At 45.1% G+C, this 25,131-nt stretch overlaps 1 protein-coding gene across 8 annotated transcripts in view; it reads right to left on the bottom strand.

Annotated features, from left to right (window-relative positions):
- Positions 1-25,131, bottom strand: part of MYO1C (myosin IC) — a 62,510-nt gene that overhangs the window by 15,171 nt on the left and 22,208 nt on the right. For 6 of the 8 annotated variants that reach the window (XM_072937343.1, XM_072937342.1, XM_072937345.1 and 3 more), the window contains exons 2-4: positions 14,377-14,532; positions 13,728-13,843; positions 10,778-10,976 (exon numbers count right to left, since the gene is read on the bottom strand). In XM_072937343.1, the coding sequence (XP_072793444.1) occupies positions 10,778-10,976; positions 13,728-13,843; positions 14,377-14,532 (471 nt within the window). Of the gene's footprint in view, positions 1-10,777; positions 10,977-13,727; positions 13,844-14,376; positions 14,533-22,456; positions 22,605-25,131 lie in introns of those variants that run through there. The other 2 variants (XM_030288067.4, XM_072937344.1) reach the window with 2 other exon arrangements.

The following is a 25,131-nucleotide window of genomic DNA, read 5'->3' as shown; positions in this document are numbered from 1 at the left end:
AACTATTTGAGCATTGTAATTGTTGTGGTTTGTAAGAGTTAGTGCTGTGAGCATTATAATTTGTGTGATTTGGCGTGTGTTATTAATTTTTGTAAGTGTTTTTAGGAGCTTTGTGAACTTGAAGTTGTAAGAAGTTTGTGAAATTGTTATTTGTTTTGCAAAGAAATACTGACCTTTGGAAGTGCGGACTGATTTAAAGTATTTGCATGGTGCTTAGATTGTGTGTATTTGTGTGAATTTGGGCAGCGTGTGCTTTTGACTGTGAAAATTTTATTTGATATGTTGTTGGATGAAAAGCTTTGTAAGTTGAATTTTTGTTTTATAGCTAGGGGGTGAAGTGAAAAACCTAAACTACTTTTAAGATAGTCCTGGTGATTAAGAGGTCATTTGTCTCCCAGATAACTAGAAGAGAATTCAGGCTCTGTGACCTCAGGATACATTTTTCAACTGCCTAAAAAACCCCAAGTTTAGTGAGTGAGTGTTTGCTAGTAGTTTATCTTTTCCTCCCCTCCACTTTTTGTTGAAAGATTTGTGTTGTGTTTTGACTGAAGTTTGTGTGATTTTAGCAAGACCTTGTTCGAACATTTGTTGAATGTGTTCGGAGTTGTGAAAAACTCCAGAGTGTTTTTTTCGTGTCCTTTTGGAAAAAGAGAAACCTGGTTTTGCAGCTGCGAATACGCAACCGAACTTTGCATTTTGTAACATTTTCAATCAAAGGGTGAGAGAAATCTGGTCAGCAATCCAAAAATTCTTAGAACAGGCTATAGTAGCAGTTCACACAGCTCTCAGTGCAGTGTGGAGTCGCAAAATTTCGGTCAAAACTGGACTGATAGTTTGTCAAATTTCCATTTGTCCTTGGTTTACAGTGCGACAGGAGATACGCTTGGCTTTTAACTGCAAACTTGCTACAGTGTATGAAAGTTTGTTTACAGTTTTTAAACAAATTTTAACAGTAATATACCCAGAGCAAAACATAACAGAGGATTTGATTTAATGAGTGATTAATAACTTGCAATTTTTGGTTTTTTCTTTGTTTTTTCTTTTTCCCTTTTCTTTTGTATAACAAGTTTTCCTCAACAGCTGCTGCTCTGAACCTTGTTTTGAAGGGAGAAAAGGTGAAAATTAACTAACAAATTGTTTTGTCCCTTTTGTTTGCTAGCATAGCTATATGACCAGGACCGGGAGAAACAGGAATCGAAAGCCTGGGTCAGAAGTATTCCCCTGCCCAAATAAAGATTGTTATTGTAATCCGTGGATTGTATTTCGGTGTGTAGTCTGTCAGGATTTGTGGGTCCGAAAAGGGTACAGGTGGCTAATACCTAAGACTGGAATTTGTGCTTTTTGTCGTTCAAAAGAACAAAAGGCCACCCAGAAAGTTATACAAGTTTTGTTGGTGACTGGTCAAGAGGTTCCTGGTAGCAGTAAAATATTTGAATTGTTAGAAAACGGAGTTTCAGGAACTTTGAAGAAACCAGTGGAAATACTTAGAGTTGAGTGTGGCCAGCATATTTTTGTACCAGAAGAATACCAGGTAAAGCTTAAGAACTGGGATAAGATCAAAAGACGTTTTGAAAAGAAAAACCCTGAACATGGGGGCAAATGAGAGCAAAGAGATTCCTAAGGGAACCCCTTTAGGGTGTATCTTAACACACTGGAAAGCACTGGTGGGCTATGGTGGTAGTGAAACTAAAAGGGAACTTGTTAAATTTTCTACACAGTGGTGGCCACTCTATAGACTTGATGGGGGGTTGAAATGGCCAGCAAATGGTACTTTAGACTATGAGACTTTATTACAGTTAATGCTTTTCCTTAGGCGTGAACAAAAGTGGCAAGAAGTAACTTATGCTGATATGTTTTTCAGTCTTCGAAATCACCCTGAGTGGCAAAGGGATTGTGGGATTAGGCCACCGTCTGATCCACTGGTACTGGCTCTTGAAAAGGATAATAAGGCTAACAAGGAAAAGCTCAAACGGTGTTGCAGCACATGTTCAATAAATCAAAGATGCTCGCACCCAAGTAAAGTGTATGCAACAGAGATCTTAGAACAAGGGACAGTGGAGACACTTTTACCACCACCTAGAAACCAGGAAGGGAGGGGAGTAGAGGAGGGGGTGAGGGAACGAGTGAAATCAGAACCCTCACCAACTTCAGCCTCCCCTAACCTATCCTCTGGTTCGTCTACCCTGGAAAAAACAGTAATTAAAGCAAAAGTTTCCCCACCAACTCCTAGATCAGGGGAACCCTCGAGGTTTTATCCACCATTGCCCAGTAGTGATAGTGAATGGGATGAATCTGAACCAAGTCCCAGGCCTTCCCCACAAGGTCCAATAGCATCAAGGACCAGAAGGCAAACCAGAATGAACCCACCCCCACAAACAACTAGAAAGCAAACTAAAGGAGTCATACAAGCACCCTTAAGGCAAGCTATAGCCTCTGATGGGGAGCCAAGGATAATTAAGGTCCCCTTTTTCTCAATAGATTTAGAGGCTTGGGAAAAGACTGCTAAAGGTTATCGAAATGACCCGATAGGCGTTGCCAAAAGGTTAAAGTTTATGGTTAAGCAGCATTTACCTGATTGGACAGACATGCAGTTACTACTTGATGCTTTAACAGAAACAGAGAAGCAGTTGGTTTTAAAGGTATCCAAGGACTTAGCTGAGGATGCTTGTGTATCAACACAAGAAGATATTAAAGATGTATTTCCTCTTCAGGACCCGATGTGGGATCCCAATGAACCTGATGAATTAGCACAACTTAAGAGATATCAAGACTTTATAGTGAAAGGACTAGAACGAGCAATTCCTAAGACCATAAACTGGTCAGCTTTGTATGCTGTTAAACAAGGTCCCTCTGAAACACCCTCTGATTTTTTAGATCACCTACGAGACGCGATGCGGCGATACACCACTCTGGACCCTGGATCAGAGGAAGGAATACAACAACTAATAAATTTGTTTTTAGGACAATCCACAGGAGATATCAGGCGGAAACTTCAGAAGATCCGGGGCCCAAACAGCCGAGACTTGGAGACTCTATTAGATGAAGCATGGAGAGTCTTTAGTAACCGGGAGGAAGGATATAAACAAGGGATGAGGAAATTAGTAGCAGTAGCAAGGGGGGAAGGAAAGGAAAGATGTGAGCAGGACCCGCCAAGACAAGGACCACCCCGACTGGGAAAAGATCAATGTGCATTTTGCAGGAAATTTGGACACTGGAAGAACCAGTGCCCAGAACGAAGAAGAGGTGACGAACAAAGAAAAAGCGATCGGGGGGGAGAAAGAGTGGTTGCTCACGCGAAGGAGGACTGAGGAGGACCGGAGGGCCCTACCCTAGGGGACCCTCTGGTTATAGTTAAACTAGGGAATAAAGAAAAGGAAGTGGAATTTTTAGTAGACACAGGGGCAACATTTTCAGTGTTAAATAAGGCCCTAATACCTTTAACAAATGATTATGTTATGGTAAAAGGGGCTACTGGCCAATCTGAGAGAGCATATTTTTGCAAACCGTTAAAATATAAATTGGGAAAGCAATGGGGAATTCACCGGTTTTTATATATGCCTAATGCTCCATCTGCACTTTTGGGCAGGGATCTGCTAGAGCAGCTGGATGCAAAAATAATATTTAAAAATGGAGACATTAGCTTGGAGGTAAAGGACCAACAATACGTGGAGTTGCTGAGCCTAATGTTAATAACCAAAGAACTTAAAACTGTAAGTGAAGAAGAGAAAAACTTCAAGAAAATAATGGATCAAGTATTCCCTGGGGTATGGGCTTCTAATATACCAGGGAGAGCAAAGAATGCAGTACCTATACAAATCAAGCTTAAGGAGGGGGAACGGGCAGTAAGGGTTAAACAATACCCCCTGAAGAAAGAAGATAGAGAAGGGATTAGCCCAATTATAGAAAACTTTTTGCAAATAGGACTGTTAAAAGAGTGTCAATCTGATTTTAATACCCCCATTTTGCCAGTAAAGAAGCCTGATGGGTCATACAGGTTAGTACAAGATTTAAGGGCTGTTAACAGGGTAACTGAAGACTTGTACCCAGTAGTTGCTAACCCTTATACCTTGTTAACTCGTTTAACACCTGAACTAACATGGTTTACCGTTTTAGATTTAAAGGATGCTTTCTTTTGCCTCCCTCTCCACGAAGCCAGCCAGAAAATTTTCGCATTTGAATGGGAGAACCCCAAAACTGGACGGAGGAACCAGCTCACATGGTGTGTATTACCACAGGGATACAAGAACTCTCCTACTATATTTGGAGAACAGCTTGCCAAGGATTTAGAATCTTGGGAACCTCCACCAGGAGAAGGACAGTTGCTTCAGTATGTGGATGATCTCCTGATAGCCACCCAGACCCAGGAAACATGTGTGGATTGGACGGTAAGCCTCCTAAACTTTTTGGGCCTGCAGGGGTATCGAGTATCCCAGAAGAAAGCCCAGATGGTGAGGCAAACAGTCATTTACCTGGGTTATGAAGTGAGTGCTGGACAAAGGACCTTGGGCCAAGATCGCAAAGAAGCAATATGTCAGACCCCAAGACCTCAGACAGTGAAAGAACTGAGAACCTTTTTAGGCATGACAGGGTGGTGCAGACTATGGATTTATAACTATGGGTTACTTGTTAAACCTCTGTATGCCCTGATCACAGAAGAGAGCAGAGATCTCCAGTGGACAAAGGAAGCAACCCAAGCCTTCGACCAACTAAAGAAGGCTCTCATGTCAGCTCCAGCCTTAGGACTCCCAGACGTAAGTAAACCATTTTTCCTGTTTTCCCACGAAAAACAAGGGATCGCCTTGGGAATACTAGCACAGAACTTAGGCCCGTACCGGAGAGCAGTGGCTTATCTCTCCAAACAGCTGGATACGGCAGCTAAAGGATGGCCAGGGTGTCTCAGAGCCGTTGCAGCAGTGGCAGTGAACATCCAAGAAGCACGCAAATTCACCCTGGGCCAGAAGATGACTGTGCTAGTATCTCACACAGTGTCTGCAGTCCTTGAGGCAAAAGGGGGACATTGGCTCTCTCCACAGAGGTTTCTAAAGTACCAAGCTATACTAGTGGAACAGGATGATGTTGAAATTGTAGTAACTAACATTGTGAATCCAGCTTCCTTTCTCAGCGGGAGTATGGGAGAACCAGTGATCCATGACTGTCTGGAGACCATTGAAGCCACCTACTCCAGCCGTCCAGATCTGAAGGACATCCCACTCGAAGGTGCTGAGACTTGGTTTACTGATGGAAGCAGCTATGTCATCAGTGGGAAAAGGCATGCTGGGTATGCGGTTACCACAAGCAGAGAGGTAATAGAGTCTGGACCGTTATCAGCAAACACCTCTGCACAGAAGGCTGAAATAATTGCCTTAACTCGAGCCTTAGAGTTGGCAAAAGGAAGAGAGATTAACATTTACACAGACTCAAGGTATGCATTTGGGGTAGTTCATGCACATGGAGCCATTTGGAAAGAGAGAGGACTGTTGAATTCACAAGGGAAGAATATTAAACATTCACAAGAAATACTGAGACTACTAGATGCAGTGCAGCTACCTGAGAAGGTAGCCATCATGCACATTAAGGCACACCAAAAAGTGAGCTCTGAATTGGAAGAAGGGAATATGCTGGCGGACAGAGAGGCAAAAGACGCAGCCAAAGGTGAGGTATTTGAGGAGACAGTAGAAGCAACATTAATCCCAGATGGAAAGATTTCTATTGAAGGTAAGCCTGTGTACAATAAAAAGGATAAGAAACTTATTAAGGCAGAAAAAGCAAATTTTAATCAAGAAGGATGGGCTATAACAGAAGAAGGGAGACTTGTGGTGCCCTCCTATTTGTTGTGGACATTAGTGCAAAAAGAGCATGAAAAAACACACTGGGGAATAGATGCCCTGTATAACCATCTGAAAGGAAAAATTATAGCTAGGAAATTACAGGGCACAATAATACAAGTAACTCGTCAAGTGTAGCCTTTGCCTCCGAACTAATCCTAAAAACATCCCAAGGCCTAAAGTTGGACAAATTGGGAAAGGTTGTGGACCTGGGCAACAGTGGCAAATCGATTTTACAGAATTACCTAAGAAGGGGGGATATCGTTATCTCCTAGTATTGACTGATACCTTTTCAGGTTGGCCAGAAGCCTTTTCTACTAGGACTGCTAAAGCACGAGAAGTAACCAAAGCACTGTTGCAAGAAATAATACCGAGGTTTGGAGTTCCAGCCACTATATCCTCAGATAGAGGGCCGCATTTTATCTCCAAAATTGTGCAACAAATTAGCCATCACCTGGGGATAGATTGGGAGTTACATACCCCATATCATCCCCAATCGAGTGGCCAAGTGGAGAAGATGAATCATTTGATTAAACAACAGATTGTAAGGTTGGGACAAGAAGCAAACCTACCTTGGCCCCAAGCTCTCCCATTAGCATTATTGCGAATCCGGACAAAACCAAGAACAAAAGAAAAATTAAGCCCCTTTGAAATATTATATGGGAGACCATATACAGTTCAAGAAGGAATCACACCAACACAGGTAGGGGAAGAAACCCTACATAAATATATAATAGCCCTGAACAAACAATTAAGGGAAATTGAAAAATATGTGGCTGGAGCTCAGACTAGAGAATTAGATGGGCCAGTACATGATGTACAACCTGGGGATTATGTATATGTTAAGTCTTTTGCAGAAAAAAGCCTAGAACCACAGTGGGAAGGACCCTACCTAGTGCTCCTCACTACCTTTACTGCAATCAAGATCAAAGAACAGAAAGCCTGGATCCATCACTCCCGAGTGAAGAAAGTTCCTGAGGGAGTCTGGAAAGTGACACCAGGTGACAACGAGCTGAAGTTGAAGCTCACCTGCAACAGCGAATAAATGGACCTATAGAAATTATGGACATGATGGAGAAGGTCGTAACTATTCTCACTATTGCCACAGTTGTAACAGGAGCCAATGCAATACCACACAAGTACAACGTAACTGGAATATATCAGTGTCAAGGAAGGGCCTATGATCCCCACTCTCGTAGGGCCCTGAATGAGATTATAAAGGTTACAAATGCACGTTTGTGGGAAGGGAGAAATGTTTCGGGATGTAACTATGCATTTGTGCAAGATGGGTTCCATGAGGCTTACCAACCACCCATGAAACTCATTCGGATTAGCCCTGAATGCTGTGACAAATGTTTAAGTAGATGTCCTGAATTTAGACTAAAACTAGAAGGATGTGCAATAAGAGGATATGATCTTGATTTTAATATCACTCAAGTGTGTGTTGAATATCACAAGAACAGAACTAGAACTACCCCTCCAATACAAAAGAAAGCTATTATTACCCCACAGCCACTTATCCCAGAAGTAGAAGAGCAGCCTATAGCTCCTACGATTACTAAAATTGGGCCGTATGCTATTAAGAAAACGGGAATCCAAAGACTGCTGGTAAATCCGGAATGGTCTCTGAAGCGAGTAGAAATGGGAATACAAGTAAATGCTTCAGATGTCCGGCCAGAGTGCGCCCCATTTCTCAGAAATCCTTTCATGGATTGGGCCACCTGGCTTCAAAAACAAATGCCCTCCAACTTTAAGAGTAAAAGAGATCTCACTGGGCTGCTAGGGACTGGACTAGGAGTGCTAAATACCATAGATTCAGAAGTACTGATGAATAAACTAACAACAGTAGGGAACGACTTAGTTAAATTACAGCAACCTTTGCAATCTTCCCTACTAGCACTGGGTGACAACCATTGGAAGTTATCCAAAGTATTACCAGAATGGGAGAATACTGAAGAGCGAGACCATAAATTAATAATTAATGCATTAGGCACAGCTAGCGAAAATGTTTCACTAGCTCTTGGGTGTACCCAAGCACAACTATGGATGCAGTCAGTAGCTGCTGCAGTGATCAGAGAAGGCGGGGAGGGAATATTCCCTGCTGAACTCCGTAAAATTGTTTGGGATAGTGCATCTGATATAGAAAGGGAACTACAAGCTTGGTGGACTTTAGTCAATTTCACTTATAACCCTATGACAAGTAAAGTAACAGCCTTTGTCTTAACAATACATAATGCATCAGTGAGCTTAATACATCCTATAGTGCCCCTAGGATTAAACCATGAAGGGACTGTGTTATATCCTTCTGAACATAGAACATGGGCGCGAGAAATCAGAGGAAAGTGGCAAACCATCAATCTAGAGCCCTGTTCTATGAGGAGACAACTTGGGTACATATGTGAGGGGACATTAGAAAGTAATAAAGATACATGTTTAGATACAGACCAAAGCATTTGCCACTTTGAAACGCATTCAGGTAACCGAACAACTTTGCTTGTATATGTAGGACAAGGTTGTGTCTGTCTCAGAACAGCATGCCCCACCATAATGATAGACAATCTAAGCATGAATGAGACTCAGTTCAATTTATGTGTCTGTAACTTTGTTAAAATTGAGGGATGTGACTTCTCATATCAGGCACCTGTAATATCACACCAGTATATAAAAGCCAATTTAATCACTGTACAAGAGATAGTGCCCGTGCCCATAGGAATGAATTTGACTTTAGTTGCTCAATTGTTAGAACATCAAGAACTGAGAGAAATTTTAAAAAAGATTAGAGACGCAGGGAAAAAACTTTAATTACTATACACCATGACACAGAAACCATCAAAGGAGTTTTTAAACGATTTGAAGAACATTTGTCTCATCATTGGTGGGATGTGCTTTTTGGATGGTCACCAACAGCAACCGGCATACTTAATACTTTAATTCATCCTATTATTGTGTTGCTTATTTTAGTTAGTATAAGCTTGATTTTGTCTGTTGTAATACTTGTTTGGAATTGGAAAATGATACGACGAATGACAGCCCTAACTTCACTATCAAAAGCATATGGCTTAGTTTTGAAAGAAACTAGACACATGTCTTGGGCAGATGAAGAAAGGTCTATATATTGAGTAAAAGAATTTACTCATTCCAAAGAAGAAGTGGGGAATGAAACGTAAACTTTAAGGCATTTAGAGATTTTGAGGAGTTAAGATTTTAGCTAGAAATAAGCCTTACTAGAGTTAATTAAAATAAGAATAATAAATGAGTAGGCCTTGATGAAGTTAGGAGTTAGTAGTTAACTAATAATTAATTGCTTGTCAGCACAATGTTTGGTTAGCTGGGTTTATAATGAAGAATATAGAAACTGATAAATAGCTTTTAGGAACATAAGACAATTGTGGGCCTCCTCTGTTCTGAAACCAATTGAAGACAAGGAATGGGAGTTCTACCAAGAGTTCATTTGTCACATTTGCATTGAAAAGGTAGAAAGGTCAGAACGAGGAAGACTTCATTTACTTCCTCATTTTGGGACCCCTCCCCATAAAAGGGACCACCGACCCATTTCAAGGGACAAACTACGCATGCTTAATAGCTTTTGGAGTGATTAGCATACGAAGCGAGGAATGGGATGTACCAAAATTATGAATATGCATTTGTATTTTGTATATTCAATACTTGTATGGATAAAAAGACTCTGTAATCACCTAAAAGGTGCGGTGTGTATTTGGGAGCTATCCCGCACGCTGCCCGGCGTCGAATAAACATACACTTTCTAACTTTAAACTGTTAGAGAGTTTTTGTCCGTCACAGTTGGATATCGATACTAGATCAATATCCATATTTCTTTAATAAATCACAGGGACGTAGGGAGAGAGGGACATAGGGACACAGGGCTATGGGGACACAGGGATACAGGGATATGAGGACACAGAGAAACAGGGATATAGGGATACAGAGCACAGGGACATGGGGATATAGGGATACAGGGATACAGGGCACAGGGACATGGGGATATAGGGATACAGGGATACAGGGCACAGGGATACAGGGACACGAGGACATGAGGACACAGGGATACAGGGACACAGGGATATAGGGACACAGGGATATAGGGACACAGGGAAACAGGGACACAGGGCATAGGGATATAGGGACACAAGGACACAGGGATACAGGGATATAGGGACACAGGGATACAGGGACACAGGGATATAGGGACACAGGGATATAGGGACACGAGGACACAGGGATACAGGGACACAGGGATATAGGGACACAGGGCACAGGGACACGAGGACACAGGGATATAGGGACAGAGGGGAACAGGGATACGGAGCACAGGGATATAGGGATACAGGGACAGAGGGACGCAGGGAAACAGGGACACAGAGCACAGGGACACAGGGATACAGGGACACAGGGAAACAGGGCATAGGGATACAGGGACACAGGGATAAAGGGCATAGGGACACAGGGACAGGGGGATACAGGGACACAGAGCACAGGGACACGGGGCACAGGGACATAGGGACACAGGGATGAGGGATACAGGGCACAGGGACACAGGGATACGGGGCACAGGGATATCTCAGGGCACACTGCACGCAGCCAGGGCTGGACACTAGGGGACACCACAGCACCAGAAACCGAACCCAGCCCGTCTGAGCTGCCCACTGGGATGTGCCCCTTTGCAGAGTCCTGCAGTGACCCGGAGCTCTTCCCACGCCAAATCCCCTCTGTCCCCGAACCCCATTCCGTGCCACAGCTGCTCCGGGAGGGCTGGGAAGGGCCGGGACTGCTTTGGCCGGGAATCAGAGCGGGATTCCCCTGATGTGCCCACCCGGCATTCCCAGCACACGCTGTGTCACAGCTCCATGGGGTCCCGCTGTCCCCAGCGCCCCCGCTGGGATTCCCCCTGGGAATCGGGAGCATTCCCAGGGCCAGCATTCCGCGGGAGGTACCTCCAGGACGGGGTTGGACTGCAGCAGCCGGTCCTTGACGGTCTCGACCTGCTGGCTGGCGGGGCAGGTGACAGCGTAGTACTGCAGGATCTTCTTGGTGGCCTCGGTTTTGCCGGCGCCGCTCTCGCCGGAGATGAGGATGCACTGGTCCTTCCTCTCGGTGCGCAGCGAGCGGTACGAGTTGTCCGCGATGGCGTAGCTGGGAGGGAACAGCTCGGATCAGGTGTCTGCCCGTGAAATCCCGGCACAGACATCCCCCAAAACAGCCCCAGGCCATGGGCTGGCTGAGATCCCAGCTCCGGCTCGCTGGTGACAGCACGGGACAGCACCGACACCTCTGGTCACACCTCACCACCGAGCCAGCCTTCTGCAGGGTCGTGACACAAACTGTCAAATTCTCTGAGACTGTTCTTTTGACTTTTTTTCCCCTGACAAAAAATGTAGAAGTCGACTGAATTGTGCAGATCAACTGGCATTTCTAAATAGAAATGATCTCTCAACACTGGTCCCGCGGGACAGAAAAGTTTTACTCTCGGGAAACACCTCGTTCTCCACTGGCATTTTTTCTTGCTTATTTTCTAAGTGATGACACATTCAGAAGGTCACAACAGAATTTTGCTGTCTGGGTGGCTCCAGAGCTTCTCCTGGATGGTGGGAAGAGCTGGAAAAGCCACCACAGATTAAGGAGCATCCTGCAGATCCCCTCTGCCCCACTTCCTCCCCCTGCACAGAGCCTGGCCCTGCCCTTCTGCTTCCTCCTTTGCTGCTTTTTCTTTCATTTCTGTGTTGTGAGCAGACAGGACCTCACACCCAGTCACACACACTCCTGCAGCACCAGAGAGCAGCAGGGGATGAGTGACAATGGTGACAGCTGCTCAGGAGGACACGAAAAGAGAACCTCCCTAACAACATTTGCAGCTCTCACATGTGATGAGCAAGCAGGTATCCTGTCTTCTTCTCTTCTTCACACACCTGACAACATTTTAGCAGCTTGGCTTTTTAAATTTTCTTTTTTTTCTTTTTTTTTTTTTTAACTCTCCTGCTGTGCTATTAATTAGAAGTAATCACACCAAAATAACAGCCCTGGCCTTCTCCAGTCTATTAATACTTGGTGCTAAGGCAACACCAATGAGCTCCCTTGGTAACACAACTCACCCCACAAAATACATCATGTCCCTCTCTTCCCATCCAGATTCTGCCTCTGGAGTCTTTTGGAAAACAGCAATAAATGCAGATTTAATTTGGATTTGAAGAAGTGCCTCTGGCCCCTGTGCCTTTATGGGGTGGTTTATGGCCCCGAGAGCGCCAGTCAGGCACAGAGTCACTGGAAATAAAGATGTTTATGGTCCCCTTTGCAGGCCATAAACAGGACAGGATGTGACAGATCTCTGGGAATATGCTGGGTTCCAAACCCATAGGGATAACTTTCCTCCTCTGAGTGTGATGCACTTCCCAGAAAACCCAATTGAATTATCTGACACTGGAATAGAGATCTTGAAGCGTTTTGGCTTTCTAGAGTCAGTTTGGAAGAAGAGAAAGAGGAAAAAATATTAATTACTGGAAAAGGAGAAGCCCAGAGCACCATACTGCAGATGGAGCATTTTGATGCTCCTCAGAGGATTTTTTAAATGCATACATAATCAAATAATGCAATAAAATAATCAAATAATGCAATAGAACAGCAAAAACAGTCAGCAAAAAATTCTGTTCTCCCAGTGGGAGCAGCAGAACCCAGGATCACAGCTCTCCAGGGCTCACTTATGAGCTGCACATTTTACAGCTTCTGAAGGGACTTTTAAAAAGGAAAGAAAGCCTAAGAAATAATCAGCAACAGTGTGATTTAAGTGGAATTAAAGCACATCTGCTCAGTGCTTCATACTATCCATGAGCATTGTTATCATCCTGCACCTACTGCACATTTAAAACAGAGCCACACTCCCAAGGATTTTCCAGAGAGTCCCAAAATTCACATCTAAGGGTACAGAAGCCATTCCCTGGCCATAGGCAAGGAGAACAGAGCTTTGAATGCAGGGTTTTTAAAGTTTAATTCTACCCCATCTGGGTTCACACAGAAAAAATTGTATTTTTGTCCTAACAAATCCAACATGAAGCGCTGAGACTTTCCCAAGTAATGGTGTTCTCCCCCTCTCTGTGCTTGCAGCACATTCTGGTTTGTTTACTCTCCTGGGCTATGTGCCAGCAATAAGAAACAACCCAAATAGTTTGCTCAAAAATAATATCATTTACTCTTCCAAGATCTCTTAAAAAAAACCCAACAAAACACAACACAACATAAAAAATCCTCCAAGAGGTGCTCAGAATTTGGCCTTTAGTCCTGAAGAAAAACCATTTTGAAGCCATGTGGCCTCAGCTCTCAGTCATCTTTTTCTTTCAGTCTGGCAAGAAAAATTCAAACGCTTTCAAAAATAACTTTAAACCTCAAAGTTTTGGGTTTTTTTTTTAAATGGGAAATTGGGAATGCTCACCAAGCCAGACCATGTAAATAAATACATTCCTTGTTCCAACAGGCTGATGGTATCTTAGCAACAAGGGAAATACCAGATAAATATTGGTCAGGCAGTAACAGCAGAGGTAGGAAAGAAACCCCCACACAGCAGAAACTCTTTCCCCTACTTAGCCCCGGACACAGAGACCCCAAATAACCCTGGAACAATGAACTCCTGTCCTGCCAGGGCTGGGTAAGCAACTCTGTTCCTGCAGCCAGGAAGGAACCAACTCCCTTTCCAAATACTGCCCTTGCAAAGGCAACTCATCCTCTTTGGAGAGAGGAACAGGAATAGAAAGAGCCTCACACCACACCCTCAGAGGATCCTCTCTGTCCCTAGAACTTCCAGAGCTGCAGCTGGGACAGGGCAAGGTCCTGTTTTTGCCTTTTTTCACGTGTCCCAGCTGTGTGGGAGTGGTGAAACCTGCCCTGGCACCCACTCACAGGTGAGGAGAAACTTCATAGAAGCTGACGCCGCGGTACCGCTCCATGTTCTGCTTCGTGTAGATCTCCAGTTCCTTGTAGGGATTCACGGACACCAGCACGGAGCCAATGTAGGTCTGGAAAACAGAACAGAAAGCAGGGAGCTCACAGGAGCTCTGGAGGCACAGCTCGGGTGTCTCTGGAGGCTGGACACCCTCCTGAGGGTTTCCAAACAGGTCAAGGGTGCCCAGGAAGAGAATTCTCAGCTCTGGGAAAGTGACACTGCTGGTGTTGTGCCAGCCGTGTTATCCTCGCTGAGTAAAAAGCACCTCAAATGGTTTTAGGGTTTCCAACAAGCCACAATTCTGGATTATTTCTGATAAACATTTAGGATCGAGTTCAAGTCTGTGGTTGGTGGAAGAGAGTGAATTGAGAAGATGGAAGAATGCGGTGGGGGTTGGGTTTTCAGTGCTGTCAATGCCACCAGATCCCAACAGGGGCACTGCAGTGAGTCCCTAGACCCATCAAAGCCAGCACCCCAAGCCCATGGTGCTGGAGCTGCCACCAGCACCTCCAAATCCCGCTGCAGAGCCAAGCCAGGCTCGTCCCGTGCAGCAAACACACCCAGGTCACTGAGGGACAGCCTGGGGACTGTCCCCATGCCACTCACATAGATCAGGTTCTCCTTGAAGCGTTTCCTCAGGTTTTCAATGAAGGCAGCTTCGCTGGTGAAGTTTTCCAGCAGGACAAAGTCCTGCACCCCGACGCGGTCCCGGGCCGTCAGAGCGCTCTCCATGGTCAGCCGGATGCCGTTGGCTCCCAATCCCTGCAGCCAAAAGCACAGGGAATTTGGGATGGCTGTGGGTTTGCAGGCACTTCCCTGAGTCCACAAGCAGCACAGTTACCCTTGGATAACCATATTAAAATGAGATATTAAAATAATCCCACTGTTGCTGCTGAAAACAGTGATTACAACACTTCATCAGTCGTCTGCTCTAATTGCTTTGAGGGAAGACAAGCCAGCATTAGGGAAAAATTACTGCTTAATTTCCAATAACTTCAAATCAACCAAAGAAACAAACATTGGATAAAGAGAATAAAACTTGGGTTTCCTTTCCCAGGCATCTGTTAGCAGGAGAGAGACTGAAATGTGTTCTCCCCTCTCTCTCATTTCACAACGGGAAGCTGTTTCGAGGTAAGGAATCTTTTATGACTAATGATGATTCATCTCAGAAGCAAACAGCTTCACATTGCTGACCAATTTAAAAGTTTTAGCAAGGCACCCAATGGGAAAATCCATAGAAAATTGAGAAGAAATGAGAAATGGGCATTTCTGCACCCACGCCACTGAATTTAGACCGTGACACCGACGTGCATCGAGAGACTCCTACCCCTGACCCTCCTTTAAAGGTTACATTTTCAATGTGATGTGGGTGAGACACAACCATCTGTGGAAAGCACTCATCTCCTGACTCCTGAGCTCACTGTAAAGCAGGGAGGGGAAATCTGCACCCAGGGGTGACTCAGTGGCTGCCTGCTGGGGAAAGCTCTACTCAAGGGACAGAGGTGGAGAAGATGAGAGGCACCACAGAAACCAGAGACAGGAGAAACCACGTGTGAAACCCTCTGCCTCACACCTGCAGAGGTGCATTTCCTTGCCTTCTTCAACCCTTCTCAGTTTGCAAACTGCTCATAGTAGCACCTTTCTGCTCAACCATTTCCCTAGAGCACTAAGTGATATTCTGGGATGTTGCACAAACACCAGAGGGGTCTGTTCCTAAAGCAGGCTCATGCATCAACAGCAACCCCAGACATCCATCCCAACCTGGGAATGCCAGACCCTGCACAATGATGAAAATGACTTTTACTGACTCACAGAGTTGCTCTCTGCACCTTCCCAAGATGTAAAAGTGGTCAAACCACAGGCACTGATGTGCAGGGAGAAAAATAAACCCAGCCTTGGTCAGGAAGAAAATTTACCTGAAGTTGTGTTAAACAGTAATAAAATCAAGAGTCATTCAAGTATAAATTTGGGTCAAACCAGGTGCAAATCCCTTCAGTCTGCAGTTGTTTTAATTCTCCAATTTCTGGGTAAATGTTTTTTTATTTGGTAAATGGTTAGTAAATGCAGTTTTGCCTATTTCTGCCAGTTCTAATTGGCTTCCTCCCTGTAAGCCTGGGCAGAAGTGATTACCTGAACCCAGCAGTTTTCAGATAGGAAAATCAGTTCCTTCTGGAAATCTCAAATCCAGACCCACTCTAATGGCTCAAACACCACAAAGAAACATCATTTGATTTCCTGTTTTATTTTTTCCAATTAGTCTCATGGTCTGGAAAGGCCTGAGTTCTAAGCTTGGAAAGACACAGCCTGGGAGGAATTCTGCAGATACTCTCATGAAGTAATCATTCTAAAACGGCCAAAAATTTCCAAGCCAAGTCCTTCACAGCTTCAGCAAAATGCTCTGTTGTCTTCTACCCTCTTTACCAAGGTGAGGAGAAAAGGGATAACCTTTGGAGAAGGAAGGTGATGAGATAAGGAATGGAAAATAGAGCTAAATCACATACAAATAAACTCTGCCTAGACATTGGAATCCTTCTACAGAGCAGTGCAATCCCAGAGCAGGTTTTGGCCAAGGTAATGAGAACAAAGGCAAAACCAAAGGAAAGGAACTCCTTTGCAAGTGGGTAAATTTACAACTATAGTCCTAAAACTCAGCTGCCTCAACAAGGACTGAGAAGAAATTTCCACCCTCGCACAGTTAATCCCAGTTTATGTAATCCTGAAGCCTTTCACAGAAAACATCACTTCAGCAGCTCTTTCATCAGCCCTTCCCTGAGGCCAGGACAAAGTGATCCCAGCTGTGCACATCCAGGAGAGGGAAGAGTCAACCCGTCCCCCTCACAACACAGAAAATTCCACTCCTGCCACCTCCTCTGGGACAGGCAGTTAAGGCCAAGAACTTTCGGTTTCCTCCAGTTTTTGTCTCCTCATTCAACTCCAACCCCTCGAATAACCACCTCAAATCTGCAGTCAGCTTGAAACAAAAGCCAAACCAATGACTGAAAGTGGCTTTTTGGTGATAATTAAATGTGCCTAGGGGATGTGATGCAGTCAGAGCCTCCTGAATATAAAATTCACTCAGTCTTGTACCCTCCCAAGCCGAAGCTGAATGCGAATATAAGCCAGAGCTGAGCAATAGGCACTGCTCCATGCCAACATTTTGCTTTATTGCACATGTCCAAGTCTACCACCAGCTTCAAACGTCAGTGTTAACTTTTTCACTGCCACTGACATCCACACATGGGCCATAAAAGGAGGTGGAAATAAACCCTTGTTGCAAAATGGAAACAGAACAGTCATGCAGAAGGAAGGAAGTGGGGAGGGAAGACACTACTTGAGAAAAAATAATCACAGTGATGATCATATGTTCCTACTGAATGATGAATGTGACAGTAAGGCACTGAATAAATTAAAATAACCAAAATGTTGATGAGTTTCTGTTAGCAGGCAGGCACCAGATCTGGTGGCTGTAAATTAATGCTAGAAAACCCAGTCTGGGGGGTTAAATGTGGTACAGTGGAGCTAATTACCCATTAAAGCAGTTTGTCTATGGACAACACTGATTCTTGTGTTGTCTTTGCAGGGGATGAATTTCTTTGTGCCAAACCACCTCTGACTGAGATGCATTTACAACATCCAGTCAAGAGATCAGCTTGGACTACTCTGACAGCCCTGTGGCAGGGAGTATATTCCAGATAATCGAGAGGACAAAGGCTGTGAGGGTCTGATCAGACCCCTCCTTGTGGAAATCAGTTTTTCTGGAAGCTGCCAGGAGAGCACAGTGGAAGAGGAGCTGCTGTGATACTGAGAGATGACCTCTGTGCAGCTGCACCTTTGGTTTGCACTGGCCCAGGACTTGTGCAATAAAAGGCTGGAAATCTGACAGGGATTAAAACCAACTCAGATTCTTTTATTGTTTTAATCCAGGTCATTTTCCCACACTGGTCCCTCGTGTGATGAGGATGGCCAGGGACAGGGTGATGGGGAACCACAGCAGGGTCAGGGAGGAGCCAGGATTCAGCAGCAGGGCCAGTTCCTGCTGCCTTGAAATGCTTGGGAAACTTCCACCTCAGAGGCAGGTTGGGCTTAGCCTAAAGCTCAGCACCAAATCCCTCCTCCAGGCTGTAACACCCCCAAACCAAACCAGTGCAACTCCATCAGCAAAGCAAAGACCAGGAAAAAAAGAATCTGGTGATTGTCTCTGGGTTTTCTCCCTGTGAGACTGGGAGTGTCAGAGGCAGGGAAAGGAGGAAGGGGAGCATGTTGAATCAGTTATTTAGGGCAATTCCACCCTATAGGATCCTGACCTTTGTAGGATGGAGATACCTAATGCCACACCCAGCACAGGCTGCAAACAGGGAATGGCAAAAACCTGAGCAGTCTGCATGTGGTCGTGGTGCCTGTGGGCTCAGGAGTGCCTGTGCCTCCCCTCAATCTCCCCTTTCACTCCATGCTGAACCTGCTGTCCCGAAGGTCACTCCCCTCCAGAGTGCCCAAACTCACTTCTGCCAAATTTCCCAAAGCCACCCCATGGTGCTGTTTCCAGGGATTCGTTCCCACATTGTTTTAACCCACTCTTTGCTTTTAATGTCTTCTCCAGGGCCCTGAGCACAACAGTGGCTCAAGGCCAGGAAGGGAAAAGTCCCTCTGGAATGGTGGGGACCAGGCCAGTGCAATCACCACCACTGCACTGCTTCCACAAGGCTTTTTCTGCCCTGGGATTGAATTTTGGGAAAGACTTTCCGCTGGTGTAAATTGGTTGCTGAACGCAGCCTGCAGAGTCAGGTTTACCTTGGCTGGAGTTCCAGCTTTTCTTTGTGTTCATACAAGAGTCAACAAGACCAGCAAATACCTCCAAGCTCCTGGGAGTACAAAACCACTCAAGACTGTACCAAGGAGTTTCCTAAACTGAGCTGGGAAATCGCTGACAAGGGATTGTGAAGGTGTAAACACATATTTTTCCTTTAGATGCAGATCAATGCCAAAGCATGATAAAGTTTTTCCTCTGCTTAGGACATGGAGAACTAATACACCTCAGAAATGAAAAACAGGACCTTTTGCTCTGCACAGCAAAATCCAAAGGATTTGAGTCAGCCAGGCTGAGCACAAATTTGAGGGAATTTGTGCTGGAAAATGGGAGGGCAGCTCTGCCATGAGCACAGGGGTTTGAGCAGAGCAAGAAACTCCCCCTGGCTTTGTCCAGCAGCTGCTCCATGGCCATGGAATACCCAACGTAGCACAAAGACTCATTCCCAGGCTTGATTTTCCCAGAGGGGTACTGGAATGGTTTAAAACTCAACTCCAGACACACTGAGGGAACAGGCAGCACCAGCAACTTCCCACTCCTTTCCATGAGAAAACACCTGGAATTCTCAAAGTGAACGGTCTTGTATGGAGCAGGGAAACTGCACAACTGATTCAGAAAGGAAAGTCACAACACAAACAGAATTTGTGTTTCAACACCCAAAAATATATCTTGCAATATTTTCTCCTGGCAATGCATTCTTACAGATTAGGTTGTATCCACTCAGGAGACTCACTGGAAGAACCCCAGGAAGTGGCTCCATCTGGGAAGAGGCAGGCACCTTTATCTTGGTATCAAGTGCAAGATGATTGATCTGCAGGCTCCAGAAATAGTCACAAAGCCGGGAACGGAAGAACAGGCCAGAACCAAATGTGAGTGGGAAGGGAAATTCAGATTAGATTCTGGAAGACAATGCAAGCCTGAACCAAGAACGAACTTCTTGTGGGGAGGTGGCAGCAAAAAACCATTTGTCTCATGGATAGTTGGACATTCTTCACTGTCATGCCAAAGCTGCAGGAAAGAAAAATAATTCCTTTGATTTCTACTTCATTCTAGGAATGGGAAAGGAGCTTGGATACAACATGGGCCAGACAGCAGAGCAGACAAAAATCAACTGTTGTATCCATGGCCTCAATTCCCAAGGTGCAGAATGGGAAAGCTCCTCTTTCCATCTGCATGCAGAAAGAAACAATGAGGATGGCAGAGGTGGACCAGAATCACGGAATCTGCCAGCAAATCCCTGCCAGACTGAAGTGCAGCCACTCAGGATCCTCCTCCCTCCTGCCACACTGCAAATCAGCTGCTCATGCTGGACACAACTCCCTGTTAGTCAACAGCTGGGTTGGAGAGAAGGTTCCCTGAGAGGCAGCTCTGTGTCTCCCATAAAAATCCCCTGCAAGCAGCCACGTGGATTTGTCTGCTCTTTCTGAAGCCACCTCAGCTAATAATTGATAAGACGTGTATTTGGCTTGTTTAGTTAAAAAAAATCAAATAACAAAAGGAAATGTTTTATGTTTTGCTTTTAATTATGTAAGGCAAATGAGGTGATTTCCCAGAAGACAACTTGAGAAAAGCAGAGCTGTCAGGTGGATTGGGACCAAAGCAGGTAACAACTCTGGTGACACAGACCAGCAGAATTAGAGGGAACAACTTTAGTTTGCAGCTGCCACTCAAGGACCATTTCTCAGAATTACTTTTTATTCTTGCTTCTTTTAGACCAATACATCACCAGCTATGGAATGTCTGGAGTCAGGGAACTCAGAACTTGGTTGTCCCTCTGATATTTCCCATCCTAACCAGATGGAAGGATGGAACTTCAGAATACACTATTAAAAAAATTATATTAAAGAAAAATAAATGCTACATCCTTGACTAATTCTTGTAAAGTAATTTCTTTGATGTTTTCCACATTTTGGGTAGGGACAAATTGAAATAATAAGTAGGTAATATTATTTGTTCAATATTTATAACATAATTATACCTTCCAGATTTTACTTTGTGGGGGGATGAGTAAGGAAATAAGCAATTAGCAGTGAAAAGGAAAATGCAGTTGTAAGAACTGATTTGAAGGACAGGAAAAATGTTTACCATCAAGAGGGGTAATGATATTTCAATCAACAGGCTAAATATAAAAGAGCACTACGAAAAATGAACTAGGCAAAGAAAGATCACCAGGGCTGGAAAAGTAAATACACAGAATTTCTATATTTAGGGAGCTGACATTTTTGCTCCTGAACAGATGGCACAAGCTGCTGCTGGTTCAAAGATGTTGCTGGTGGCAGTTTGCTCAGGAGACCTGTGCCCACAGGCCTGGGCATCCCACAGCAGCTTCAGAGGACAAACAGATTTCAAAAAGGCATTTTAAAAAAGGCAAAACGTCAGCTTGCTGCCCTTTCAAATGAGTTTTGATGCTGATTTCCAGAGCAGCTGAGCAGGTGAAGGGTGGCAGAAGCTCAGACACGAAGAGCCAGGGTCTGCCTGTGCCCCCGGCAGCTTTGGGGCACTGCCTGTGCCCCGTGCCCTGGCAATGCCCTGTGTCCCACTGGCAGCCCTTCCCTTCCCCACTGCATTCCACACCCCCACAGAGCCCTCTCACAGACTCAAACTTTCCAAAGAGAGCTCCAGAGCATTCTGGGGCCACGCAAAGGGCACCTCCACACCCACAGCTCCCGCGGGGAACACGGGGCACCACCCCGGGCACCACCTCTGCCCATCCCACTGCCACCTCTGCCACCTCTGCCACCTCTGCCAGCCTTCCTCCAGGCCCACAGCTGGGCACGGGGGCTGGCCCCAGCACACCAGATACCAGCAGGAACAGCCTGTGCAGCCCTGGCACCTCCACTTCCACAGAGGAGGACTCAGGAGGTTCTCCAAAAGCTCTGCCCTGCCCTTCATCATTTTCTCAGTGGTCAGCACTAGAATATTTGGGAAAACAAGCAAGGATCTCTGGATTGAGCAGGTATGGGATACACCAGCCCCATGGTAACTCTTCTTTAACACAGAATTGCTCCAATCTACAGAAATGACGTTTTCAACCCTTCCTAAATTTGGTCACTTTACCAATTAAAGCCTTGAGCATTCTTATCCAGGCAAAAGCTCACACACTTTTTTTATAACACTCCCTCATTCTTGACCTCAGCATCTTCCAGAGTCAGTGAATTCCATGGCCCAATTATTCACTGTATGAAAATAATCTTTGCATATCTTTGGCAATTTTTAGCTTAATTCAGCGTCCCTGTTCCCATGCTACACAACACAGAAAAAGGAGTTCTGTGTTTTCTGTGGCACTGTTATTTTTTTTTTTCCTCCTCTTGTCCTCATATTTTTTTCCAGGTAACAATCCCAATCCTGCCAATCTTTTGCCACAAACTCCTTTTGCCAAGCCCGGGGTTGTCCCATGCAGGACGCAGGGCCAGGTGTTCTGGCTGCTGCTAAAGCATGGACAAAGTTTTCCTAAACTAAAACAGCCTGGAGGAGCTGAGTGGTAATGAATCCTCAAGCAGGTACTTCCTGCCATTCCCTAGGATGGCAGGAATGGGACAGAAGCCCTGGGAAGCAGAGGAGCAAAGCCCAGCTCCAGGACTGTCCCTTCACATCCTTGTGCCCAAGTGAAAGCTCCACCCTTTCTTCCCTCCTAAAGCAGAGCACAGCTCTCCCCTCTCTTCCCACTTTCTCAACTCCCACCTTGTCCTCCTCCTCCAAACAGGTATTCCCTGAGTTTTTAGCTCATTTCACCCCTTTTCACACAACTTTTAAATGAAGAGAGCCTTCTCAAAGCATTTCACTTCCCTGCTGAAAGCCTGAAAATATTTCTTCTCTCTTCTTCTGAGACCAGACACGCATTTGAGAGCTGCAAAACCACCAAAGGAGTAAAATAAACCTTACCCCGCCTCGGAACTTCATCTCTGCCTCCTGCAGCCCTCGCAGAGCCTTCGCTTACGCCGCTGCAAAAAGCAGCGATCTGAAGACAACTTCTCTCTTCTGTCAGTTGCTTTATTTTTTTAATTTTTTTTTTTTTTCATGGCATTTTCAGTGCAGTCAGAACTCCCTCCCTCCCACCAGCTCCTACTGGAGCATGTGGAGAGGGCGTTTTCCAAGGAGAACTCCCCTCCCAGCCAGGAGCAGCCCAGCAGAGGCAGTCCCAGGGAAATCAGCTGCGCTCTGCTGCGGAGTTCCCGCTGCCCAGTGACAGGGAAAAACGGAAAGAAAAGTAATCCCAGGCACTGGAAAAGCTGGGGCCGAGCCCAGCACACAAACCACAGCCATCAGACAGGAAGAGACGAGCTCTGGGACAGTGGGTTACTGTGCTGGAACAGCAGCGTGGGCAGGGCTCCCCAAACCCACTCCCAGCTCACCCCAAACACAACAAACACCCAATCCCAACCCTGGCATTGATGTTACACTTTGAAACACCCCCTCAGGAAATCACAGGGCCATAAGGAGTCCAGGGTTGGATGCAGTTTGCCTTCACAAGGATTTAGAATCACAGAATGGTTTGGATTGGAAGGGACCTTAAATTTCACTTATTTCCAATTCCACCAAGCCCTGTCCTACCTGGCTCAGCAGTATTTTATTCCAGATTCCTTTGGAGGCATCCAGCACCAAACCCCCCACTTTACCTGGAAGTTCTGAGGTCCTTATTACAAAACAACCTGCACTACCCAAGGAAGAGCCTTCTAAAGGACACAGTGAAGGCACTGCTGCCCTCAGTTCCCAGCCCTTGCAAACAGAAGTTGCACATTTTGCTGTCTCTGAGCTCATCTGTTTTCACACAGAATTATTTATGATCACAGCTACACCAAGAGTGTGAAAACCCCACCTCATTTCCCACCCACCTGCCTGAGATAAGGGCATTCTAACAAAAATACTGCACAGCCTTTACCAGCATTAGGGAAAAGTGAAAGAATAAGAGACGGTGGACATTAGCTGGAAGAAGGGAAATTCCAATGAGTTATTGGGAAATTTTTTTTTTCCCAGTGAGTGCTGTGAAATACTGGAACAGGGGTCCCAAAAGGTTGTGAAACTATCCCTGGAGATATTTAAAACTCAACCAGACAATGACTGAGTGACTTGATCTAAATTAGTCCTGCCCGGAAGTGAGGTTGGACCAGTAATCTCCACAAGTTCTTTCCAGTCTAAAATTATTCTATTATTTTGTTCCTCAATGGACTAAGCTGGGCACCTATCCTAAAAGGAGCTGTAGGTAGTGCAAATAAATATATAAATCTGTTAGAGAGGATGCCACCCCTCAGGTATTTCAGTCAATTCATATTGTGAGCTGTCAAGCAGATTCTCTAATCATTGAACATGCAGAGCCATGGAATAATTCCCAAGCTCAGCTGCTGATGTTTCATGACTGGAACTATCTGCACTCAGCTCTGCTTAAAAGGGTTTTTTGTTTGCTTTGTTTTTTCCCTTCTTATCAAAATGCATCCTTCACAAAATCTGCTACAGGAAGGGTAAAGCCAAGCTGTGAATTAAAAAGATTTAGAGTAAAAGGCTAAAAGGCTTCAACCTCCTTAGAGAGGAGGCTATTTAAAAGCAAACGCACGTAGCAGATGTTGTCAGTGGTTGGGTGCAGCACTCCCCTCTAATTAGCTCTGCCCAAGGCAGAGATCCCAGAGATCCCGGCTGCCGTGGATGTCACAGGCAGACTGTGCCAAGGATTTGGGATGGAGCTTGGCTGCTGGGAGCACTGCAGTGCCACAGCTCCTCTGCCCCCTCAGACTCCATTTTGAACATGATTTGTGGTTCTTGCACAACTCTCTTTGGCAGGACTTCCATTCACTTCTTACCTCGGCTGGGTGAATTTTTAACAGCAGCAGCTTCAGGATGTGGCTCGGAGGAGGGTTTAGTTTTGGGCTGGCACTGAAGGAAGTGGACACTACTCCAAGCCCCTGTCCTGTGCACAGGTGAGACCAGAGGTGATTCAAACTCCATTTCCCAAACTGAGCCACATCAGCCATTAGTGAAACACAACAGTGAGCCCTGAGCCAGGAGCTTTCCAAGCATAACTAAAGCTGTGGCCTGGCAGCTCTAATTCTTCAGGAGGAGACTGTCAGTGCTCCACCAGCCCTCTTCAAACCAATCTAATTGTCACCAAACAGATTCAGTTAAACTCCTGTTACAATTCTAAGTATTAGCAGAGTTATCTTCACATAAACAACTTAAACTTTTCCCTAGTTTACACCTCCTAACACTTCTCAGATCACATCCCATCACTGAAAATGCCACATAAGAGAAGAATACACAACAACCCAGCACTTAGAAGTACATTATTTACATATTTTCCTTGGTTTTTTCATGCAGGAGAACCCTTTTATTTATTTATCCACTGGAAAGACCTTTACTCAAAATGCTTTTTTTCTGCAGCCAAACTACTGCCCAACTTCTGCTGGCAAGGAAGACACTCCTGCATGTGGATTAGCCTAAATTAGGAGGGGGGGAAAAAAAAGTTGGAAAGCATAGAGATCATTTTACTTTATAAGATCTTGATCCTGGATTATGAAGGTGATAAAACCAGACTCTTCCTTTCCAGCAGCAGAGCCCAGCCCTTGTCT

Source organism: Taeniopygia guttata, chromosome 19 (genome assembly GCF_048771995.1).
Source record: "Taeniopygia guttata chromosome 19, bTaeGut7.mat, whole genome shotgun sequence".
Lineage (NCBI taxonomy): Eukaryota > Metazoa > Chordata > Aves > Passeriformes > Estrildidae > Taeniopygia > Taeniopygia guttata.
Note: the sequence above shows the minus strand (reverse complement) of the source record. Positions and strands in the feature narration are given on the sequence as shown.